At 45.6% G+C, this 9,835-nt stretch overlaps 1 protein-coding gene across 1 annotated transcript; it reads left to right on the top strand.

Annotated features, from left to right (window-relative positions):
- Positions 1 to 4,517, top strand: pjvk (pejvakin). The gene is made up of 6 exons (XM_045696723.1): positions 1 to 353; positions 573 to 768; positions 1,442 to 1,583; positions 2,108 to 2,225; positions 2,566 to 2,709; positions 4,210 to 4,517. The coding sequence occupies exons 1-6, from the start codon at positions 143 to 145 to the stop codon at positions 4,515 to 4,517; spliced, it is 1,119 nt and encodes a 372-aa protein (XP_045552679.1). The 5' UTR covers positions 1 to 142.
- The last annotated feature ends 5,318 nt before the right edge of the window (positions 4,518 to 9,835 follow it).

Consider the following 9,835-nt stretch of genomic DNA (forward strand, 5'->3'; position numbering starts at 1 on the left):
GAAGAAAAAGAGAAGAATAAACTTCTTTAATACTGTAAACTAAAGGATTTGCCTGGACAGCGGACACTTACAGTATACCTGTTACTGCCGTGCATGTCCAGCAGTGACTCCTGCACCCGTCTGCTGTTTCTTGGTCACCGGAATGTTCGCTGCGGCGACTAAGAACTTTGTGAAGCAGGTGGGAGACACAGGTCGGTTGATCCCCGTACCGAGCCTGAGTGAAGCTGACCGCTACCAACCCCTCAGCCTGGTCACCAGGAAGAGGAAGAGACACTTCTGGAAGAAAACCAAGTATGCCTCAACCCCCTTCTCCCTGAAAGACATCCTGGTGGGGGAGAAGGAGATCACAGCAGGTAGAGTCCAGTGAGAGGAGGAATGCATGTTCATCAGCAGCTATTAACGCCTATGTCATTCATTATAGTGCATTATGAATAGCTTATAAGGCATTATAATGAGTTTAATGCATTATAACTGTCTCTCTCTTTGACCAAGTAAAGCATGACGTCATGTGTTTTCTGCAGATGTAAAGCTAGTCAGATGCCTTAACAATGCTTTTTATTCCATTCAAACAGGGGTGTCGTCGTACCAGCTCCTGAACTATGAGGACAAGTCTGACGTGGCCCTGAACGGCAGATTAGGGAACCACCTGATGAACGACGTGGGGTTCAACATCAGTGGTTCAGACTCTGTGGCCGTCAAAGCCTCCTTTGGGATCGTCACCAAACACGAGGTGGAGGTCCCAACTCTACTCAGGGAACTCAACTCCAGGTACACTGCAGGTGGTGGAAAATAGCTTTGATTTTATTCTATTGACTTCTTGTTTCTGATAAGATATTACCAAGGGTCACAATGGTGATGACAAACAACTAATATGTCAGGTTAGTTAATATATAACTACGATGGGGCCTCCCGGGTGGCGCAGTGGTCTAAGGCACTGCATTGCAGAGCTAGCTGTGCCACCAAAGATTGTGGGTTTGAGTCCAGGCTCTGTCGCAGCTGGTCGTGAGCGTGAGGCCCATGGGGCGGTGCACAATTGGGTCAGGGAGTGTTTGGCCGGCAGGGATATCCTTGTCTCGTCACGCACTTGCGACTCCTGTCGTGGGCCGGGCGCAGTGCACGCTGACCAGGTGTACGGTGTTTCCTCCGACACATTGGTGCGGAGTAGCTTGGGACTATTGGTTCTGTTCAACATTCTCTACCTATACAGTAGTCTAAATACCTCAATTCATGTTAAGTTTAAAATAATACAAGATAAAAGTAGTTGGTTCAGGGTTCAGAACTTTAAAGCCAAAGCCAATTATCTCAGAATTCTCTTTTTGCAGATAGAACCAAGCTGTCGATATTCTAATGAGACCATGTTGGTTGTACATACTGTATATTACACCTGGACAGTAAAAGTCTTTCTGACACAGGTTTGTGTTCTGGTTTCTTTCCACTATAGGAAAGTGGATCTTGATCACTGTCTGATTCGTCAGTCCAAAGAAAGTGGGCGGAGTGTTCTCTGCGTTGTCATGGAGAGCATCCGTACGACGCGTCAGTGTTCTCTCACTGTCCACGCTGGCATGAGACGGACGACTATGAGGGTAAACGCACACCTACAGTACACACACAGTACACACACACATACAATATGCACACCTACACACCGTACACACACACCTACACACCGTACACACACCGTACACACACCGTACACACACCGTACACACACAGTACACACACCGTACACACACGGTACACACACACATACAATACGCACACCTACACACAGTACACACACAGTACACACACAGTACACACACACATACAATACGCACGCCTACACACCGTACACACACAGTACACTTAAGGGTACACACACCTACAAACATCCAGTACACACACACAGTACACACACACAGTACACACACACACCTACACACACAGTACACACACACACCTACGCACAGACACACCATACACACAGACACAATACACACACCTACACATCACATACACACACACACACACACACTATACAGTACACACAGAAACACCTGACACTGTTAGCAGGTAATGGTTGAATGGATGAATGCCCTGTCTCACCTATCTGACTGGTGTTCTACAGTTTCAGATTGATGATGGTCGAAACCCCAAAGGTCGAGACAAGGCCATAGTGATCCCAGCTCACACCACCATCGCATTCAGCATCTTTGAACTGTTTGTTCGATTGGATGGACGACTTGGTGAGACAACCACAACAAACACACAGACACAATTACACTTGACCACCATCTCGGTCTGTCTGTCTGTCTGTCTGTCTGTCTGTCTGTCTGTCTGTCTGTCTGTCTGTCTGTCTGCTCTCGCTCTCTCTCTCTCTCTCTCTCTCTCTCTCTCTGTGTTTCTCTCCCTCTGTCTCTCTCAATCTCACACACACACACACACACACACACACACACACACACACACACACACACACACACACACACACACACACACACACACACACACACACACACACACACACACACACACACACACACACATTCACACACACACTAATATAGTTCCCCTTCTCCTGATCAGATATCTGCGTAAGCCCTGAGTCGTCGGGCGGATTTGAGAAGGAGCTGATCAGAGAGCAGCTGGGTGGTTTCATTGGTCGATTCTCTATGGGACGGCTACGCAGGTTCCTGTCTGGGATTGTGTACGGAAACCCCTTCAGAGCAGGTGGGAACCTTCTTTCATCTCTTAACCTTTTACTGCAGTGGGCTGAATCAGGGTCACAGAGTGATTCTTGGTAGTCTTAAACAAATCTACTTTGAAACAAAAGTATACACCTCACACACATGGTTATGGGCTTAATAAAAGAAGACACCTGTACCATGTCAGATATAGAGTTGAAATGCATCCCAAAATTACACTTTAAATACATCATAGAAGACTGAAATATAACAAAACTGTTTGACATATACGAAACACGGGATTTTCTGTGTTTAAAAAAAACAAAACATGTTTATAAATTATGAAATTATGAAAAATATGAATGAGGCCACTAGGTCATTTGACTGCAGGAAAGGGCTACCCCCCCCCCCCCCCCCTTCTTATCATACAGAAAATCAAAAGGACTAGAACAATCAGATCTAATCATACCAGTATAATGCTGTTTAATCTTAAGGATCCCTCCCTTTTATTCAATTTTCGCCTAAAACGACATACCCAAATCTAACAGCCTGTAGCTCAGGACCTGAAGCAAGGATACACATATTCTTGATACCATTTGAAAGGAAACACTTTGAAGTTTGTGGAAATGTGAAATTAATGTAGGAGAATATAACACATTAGATCTGGTAAAAGATAATACAAAGAAAAGAGCATGCATTTTTTTGTAATTTCTTTGTACCATCATCTTTGAAATGCAAGAGAAAGGCCATAATGTACTATTTCAGCCCAGGCAATATATAGATTTTGGCCACTAGATGGCAGCAGTGTATGTGCAAAGTTCAAATCAAATCAAATGTTATTGGTCCCATACACATGGTTAGCAGATGTTAATGCGAGTGTAGCGAAATGCTTCTGCTTCTAGTTCCGACCATACAGTAATATCTAACAAGTAATCTAACAATTTCACAACAACTACCTTATACACACAAGTGTAAAGGAATGAATACGAATATGTACATATAAATATATGGATGAGTGATGGCCGAACGGCATAGGCAAGATGCAGTAGATGGTATAGAGTACAGTATATGCATATGAGATGAGTAATGTAGGGTATGTAAACATTATATAAAGTGGCACAGGTCCCAGAGTAATCTAACCTTACCAGTATAATACTGTTTAAAGAACAATTATTAGCTCCATATTGTTGAGAAGAATATCCACACAGGGATCCTAATAAAATACCAATAAAGAGTATAAACATATATAAACACAAACCAGTGGAGGCTGGTGGGAGGAGCTATAGGAGGAGCGGGTCATTGTAATGGAATAAGTGGAACGGAGTCACACGTGGTTTCCATATGTTTGATATGTGCCATTAATTCCATTCCAGCCATTACAATGAGGCCGTCCTCCTGTAGCTCCTCCCACCAGCCTCCACTGACACAAATGCTAGTAAAAGCACAGGGTAATGTAAAGATAATGAGTGAAAACAAAATAATCCCTGCACATTTTCCGATGTTCCAGTGACACTCTTATCCTCATCCTTCCTTTCCCCTACTCAAGACGACAGGACGTTTGAGGAGCTCACCCACACCCACTCAGACACCTACATGGACGACGTAGTGACAGACTACTACGAAAAGGCAGCCAGCATGACGGACGTCTCCACCGCCTACCTGAGAGGGGACTCCCACTCCCGTGTCAACCTCCTCAACCACAACATCCCCAAGGGCCCCTGTGCCCTGTGTGGCCGGGGCCAGACACCGAGGGAGACGGTCTACGGCTGTCTGGAGTGCTCCTCCGGCGGGCACAAGTACGTCAGGCTACACGTGGTGCCCTGCTTCGACCTGTGGCACAAGACGCTCAGCTGAAGAGATGGACTCAGGAAGAGAGAGGGAGAGAGAGAGAGGTCTGAGTTCATCCCTGATTAGGCATACAGTACCTAACTAATAGCTCTGTGCCATACTGACAGTCAGAAAACTGGGTCTGGCCTCTGTCTGTAGTACTGTATCTTATCTGGAGCTGCCCTCCCCTCCCCCTCAATGGATCCTCCCAAGTGACTCCCTCCGTTAGTCTACATTAGTCTACTCTATTCCATCTCTATTCCAACTATTTCATCTACACTTGGCCTGTGTTCTTGTTCTTGTTCTGTGTGAAGCAGCTGCCAGAGTCACACAAGCACAACAGGAGTATGTGAATTATTCAGACGAGGTATTAAAAATGGACAAGAGGATCGTGTGAAGGAAAAAGGTCATGAAGTTTCTGAGGCACGGTGCAGAAGAAAACACAGCCTCCTTGTTTTGGCCTCATTCTGCTGGTTTCAAAGTGTGTCATCAGGTCTTTTGGGTCATCACCTGACGTTTAATGTTTGTAGTGGGGTGTTTTGACCTCATCAGGTCAGTGGGACATTGTAATGGTGAAAAGATAGTGAAGAGGCTGAAAATCTACATTCATACTGCCATGGTTACATGACATGGATTCTCATTTGTTGTTATGTTTTAGTGACATTTCGTTTTATATGGCTGGATTATTGATTTTTAAATAAAGATTGAGGCTTTCTCTGTAGCATAGACTGTATCTCTGTAGACTCCTCACATGTACAGTACATGGATCTTTCTGATTGGACGCTAGAGGGCTCTGTAAACATATCCAACAACTGTGGTTCCTGACAAAAACCACAAGGTGTCGATAAAGACCAACTCCTAGTTTCTTCTCCAGCTACCACCACTCTATTACTGAACTTGCTTTAGCAAGTTGATTTATCAAGGTAGAAATTGGAGATGCCACAGCAGAGAACCGCTGGAGCTCAGTGGGATTATAGTATAGGTTTCACTGTCTTACTGGTACACATAGAACAGGCCAAGCCCCTTCCCCCTTCCTCCATTCTGAATTGGTCCAGGATGGTAATTGGTCATGAATAAGTCCAGGATGATAATTGGTCATGAATAAGTCCAGGATGATAATTGGTCATGAATAAGTCCAGGATGATAATTGGTCATGAATTAGTCCAGGATGATAATTGGTCATGAATTAGTCCAGAGTGGTAATTGGTCATGAATAAGTCCAGGATGATAATTGGTCATGAATAAGTCCAGGATGGTAATTGGTCATGAATAAGTCCAGGATGGTAATTGGTCATGAATAAGTCCAGGATGATAATTGGTCATGAATAAGTCCAGGATGATAATTGGTCATGAATAAGTCCAGGATGATAATTGGTCATGAATAAGTCCAGGATGGTAATTGGTCATGAATAAGTCCAGGATGGTAATTGGTCATGAATAAGTCCAGGATGATAATTGGTCATGAATAAGTCCAGGATGATAATTGGTCATGAATAAGTCCAGGATGATAATTGGTCATGAATAAGTCCAGGATGATAATTGGTCATGAATAAGTCCAGGATGATAATTGGTCATGAATAAGTCCAGGATGGTAATTGGTCATGAATAAGTCCAGGATGATAATTGGTCATGAATAGGTCCAGGATGGTAATTGGTCATGAATAAGTCCAGGGTGGTAATTGGTCATGAATAAGTCCAGGATGGTAATTGGTCATGAATGAGTCCAGGATGGTAATTGGTCATGAATAGGTCCAGGATGGTAATTGGTCATGAATAAGTCCAGGATGATAATTGGTCATGAATAGGTCCAGGATGGTAATTGGTCATGAATAAGTCCAGGGTGGTAATTGGTCATGAATAAGTCCAGGATGGTAATTGGTCATGAATGAGTCCAGGGTATTATTGGTCATGAATGAATCCAGGGTGATTATTTGTAATTGATGAGTCAAGGCCAGGTTTATACTTGGTCATGAATTAATCCAGGGTGATAATTGGTCATGAATGAGTCCAGGGCGATAATTGGTCATGAATGAGGCCAGGGTGATAATTGGTCATGAATGAGTCCAGGGCGATAATTGGTCATGAATGAGGCCAGGGTGATGATTGGTCATGAATGAGTCCAGGGTGAAAGTTGGTAATGAATGAGTCCAGGGCGATGATTGGTCATGAATGAGTCCAGGGCGATAACTGATGAATGAGTCCAGGATGGTAATTGGTCATGAATGAGTCCAGGGCGATGATTGGTCATGAATGAGTCCAGGGCGATAACTGATGAATGAGTCCAGGATGGTAATTGGTCATGAATGAGTCCAGGGTGGTAATTGGTCATGAGTGAGTCCAGGATGGTAATTGGTCATGAATGAGTCCAGGGTGATGATTGGTCATGAATGAGTCCAGGGCGATAACTGATGAATGAGTCCAAGGTGATAATTGGTCATGAATGAGTCCAGGGTGAAAGTTGGTAATGAATGAGTCCAGGGCGATGATTGGTCATGAATGAGTCCAGGGCGATAACTGATGAATGAGTCCAAGGTGGTAATTGGTCATGAATGAGTCCAGGGTGATGATTGGTCATGAATGAGTCCAGGGCGATAACTGATGAATGAGTCCAGGGTGATAATTGGTCATGAATGAGTCCAGGGTGAAAGTTGGTCATGAATGAGTCCAGGGTGAAAGTTGGTAATGAATGAGTCCAGGGTGAAAGTTGGTCATGAATGAGTCCAGGGTGAAAGTTGGTCATGAATGAGTCCAGGGTGAAAGTTGGTAATGAATGAGTCCAGGGTGAAAGTTGGTCATGAATGAGTCCAGGGTGAAAGTTGGTCATGAATGAGTCCAGGGTGAAAGTTGGTAATGAATGAGTCCAGGGTAATAATTGGTCATGAATGAGTCCAGGGTGAAAGTTGGTCATGAATGAGTCCAGGGTGAAAGTTGGTCAGGAATGAGTCCAGGGTGAAAGTTGGTCATGAATGAGTCCAGGGTGATAACTGATGAATGAGTCCAGGGTGAAAGTTGGTCATGAATGAGTCCAGGGTGAAAGTTGGTAATGAATGAGTCCAGGGTGAAAGTTGGTCATGAATGAGTCCAGGGTGATAACTGATGAATGAGTCCAGGGTGAAAGTTGGTCATGAATGAGTCCTGGGTGAAAGTTGGTAATGAATGAGTCCAGGGTGAAAGTTGGTCATGAATGAGTCCAGGGTGATAACTGATGAATGAGTCCAGGGTGAAAGTTGGTAATGAATGAGTCCAGGGTGAAAGTTGGTATTGAATGAGTCCAGGGTGATGATTGGTCATGAATGAGGGAGATAAACAGGACTATCTTTAGGATCACATCTGATTACCTGTCACTGTGAAAAACAATAATCCTGAATGATTCAGTCATCATGTGTTAAATGAGTGATAGATTGAATCCCACTGGGAAAGACATGACAGCAGGGGGATGAAGAGGAGGATAGAGGTCTGGAGAAATGGACAGATGGGACGTGACAGAGACCTGGGCTGTGATGATGTACTGTGAAGTCATGTGAGTTCTATAATTATATCTCCCTCCACTTTAAACTAATCTAATACTTCTGAGAGGGACGGACGGACGGACGGGGCAGAGTCACATGGCTCTGCTTAGACAGGACACATTCTTGCAGGCAACACACACACACACACACACGCCGAGTATAGCGCGAAAGAAAGAGATTGTGTGTGTAGACTAGAGAGACATTATAGAACGAATAGGGAGAGGGAGAGGGAGAGTAAGAAGGAGAAGGAGAGGGAAAAAAGAGAAGGAGAAGGAGAGGGGAAAAAGAGAAGGAGAGGGAGAGTAAGAAGGAGAAGGAGAGGGAAAAAAGAGAAGGAGAAGGAGAGGGGAAAAAGAGAAGGAGAGGGAGAGTAAGAAGGAGAAGGAGAGGGAGAGTGTGAAGGAGAGGGAGAAGGAGAGGGTGAGAGTGAAGGAGAGGGGGAGTGTGAAGCAGAGGGAGAAGGAGAGGGAAAAGGAGAGGGTGAGAGTGAAGGAGAGGGGGAGTGTGAAGGAGAAGGAGAAGGAGAGGGAGAGGGAGAGTGTCAAGGAGAGGGAGAAGGAGAGGGAGAGTGTGAAGGAGAGGGAGAAGGAGAGTGAGAAGGAGAGGGAGAATGTGAAGAAGAGGGAGAAGGAGAGGGAGAGTGTGAAGGAGAGGGAGAAGGAGAGGGAGAGTGTGAAGGAGAGGGAGAAGGAGAGGGAGAGTGGAGGCTATTGGATAGTGGGGATCCAACATCAGTGTTAATGGAAGCTGACGTCTCTCTGATGTGCGATGAATCTGGAACACACATCGGTGTTAATGGAAGCTGACGGCTCTCTGATGTGCGATGAATCTGGAACACACATTGATTAGAAGGAAATGGGATCTTTGGCACCGGAGGCAACACTAACAGGGGAGTGACAGAGACCACACTAACAGGGGAGTAACAAACCACACTAACAGGGGAGTGACAGAGACCACACTAACAGGGGAGTGACAGACCACACTAACAGGGGAGTGACAGAGACCACACTAACAGGGGAGTGACAGACCACACTAACAGGGGAGTGACAGAGACCACACTAACAGGGGAGTAACAAACCACACTAACAGGGGAGTGACAGAGACCACACTAACAGGGGAGTGACAGACCACACTAACAGGGGAGTGACAGACCACACTAACAGGGGAGTGACAGAGACCACACTAACAGGGGAGTGACAGACCACACTAACAAGGGAGTGACAGAGACCACACTAACAGGGGAGTGACAGAGACCACACTAACAGGGGAGTGACAGAGACCACACTAACAGGGGAGTGACAGAGACCACACTAACAGGGGAGTGACAAAGACCACACTAACAGGGGAGTGACAGAGACCACACTAACAGGGGAGTGACAGAGACCACACTAACAGGGGAGTGACAGAGACCACACTAACAGGGGAGTGACAGAGACCACACTAACAGGGGAGTGACAGACCACACTAACAGGGGAGTGACAGACCACACTAACAGGGGAGTGACAGACCACACTAACAGAGGAGTGACAGACCACACTAACAGGGGAGTGACAGAGACCACACTAACAGGGGAGTGACAGACCACACTAACAGGGGAGTGACAGACCACACTAACAGGGGAGTGACAGACCACACTAACAGGGGAGTGACAGACCACACTAACAGGGGAGTGACAGACCACACTAACAGGGGAGTGACAGACCACACTAACAGGGGAGTGGCAGACCACACTAACAGGGGAGTGGCAGACCACACTAACAGGGGAGTGACAGACCACACTAACAGAGGAGTGACAGACCACACTAACAGGGGAGTGACAGAGACCACACCAACAGG

The sequence above is a fragment of the Salmo salar genome, chromosome 16 (genome assembly GCF_965601325.2).
Source record: "Salmo salar chromosome 16, fSalSal1, whole genome shotgun sequence".
Classification (NCBI taxonomy): domain Eukaryota; kingdom Metazoa; phylum Chordata; class Actinopteri; order Salmoniformes; family Salmonidae; genus Salmo; species Salmo salar.

Excerpts from the sequence above, each read along its gene's own strand:
- pjvk (XM_045696723.1), top strand. The coding sequence starts at position 143 with ATGTTCGCTGCGGCGACTAAGAACTTTGTGAAGCAGGTGGGAGACACA. Across the intron at positions 354-572 it reads GGAGAAGGAGATCACAGCAG|GGGTGTCGTCGTACCAGCTC; the intron begins GTAGAGTCCAGT and ends CCATTCAAACAG. Across the intron at positions 2,710-4,209 it reads CGGAAACCCCTTCAGAGCAG|ACGACAGGACGTTTGAGGAG; the intron begins GTGGGAACCTTC and ends CCCCTACTCAAG.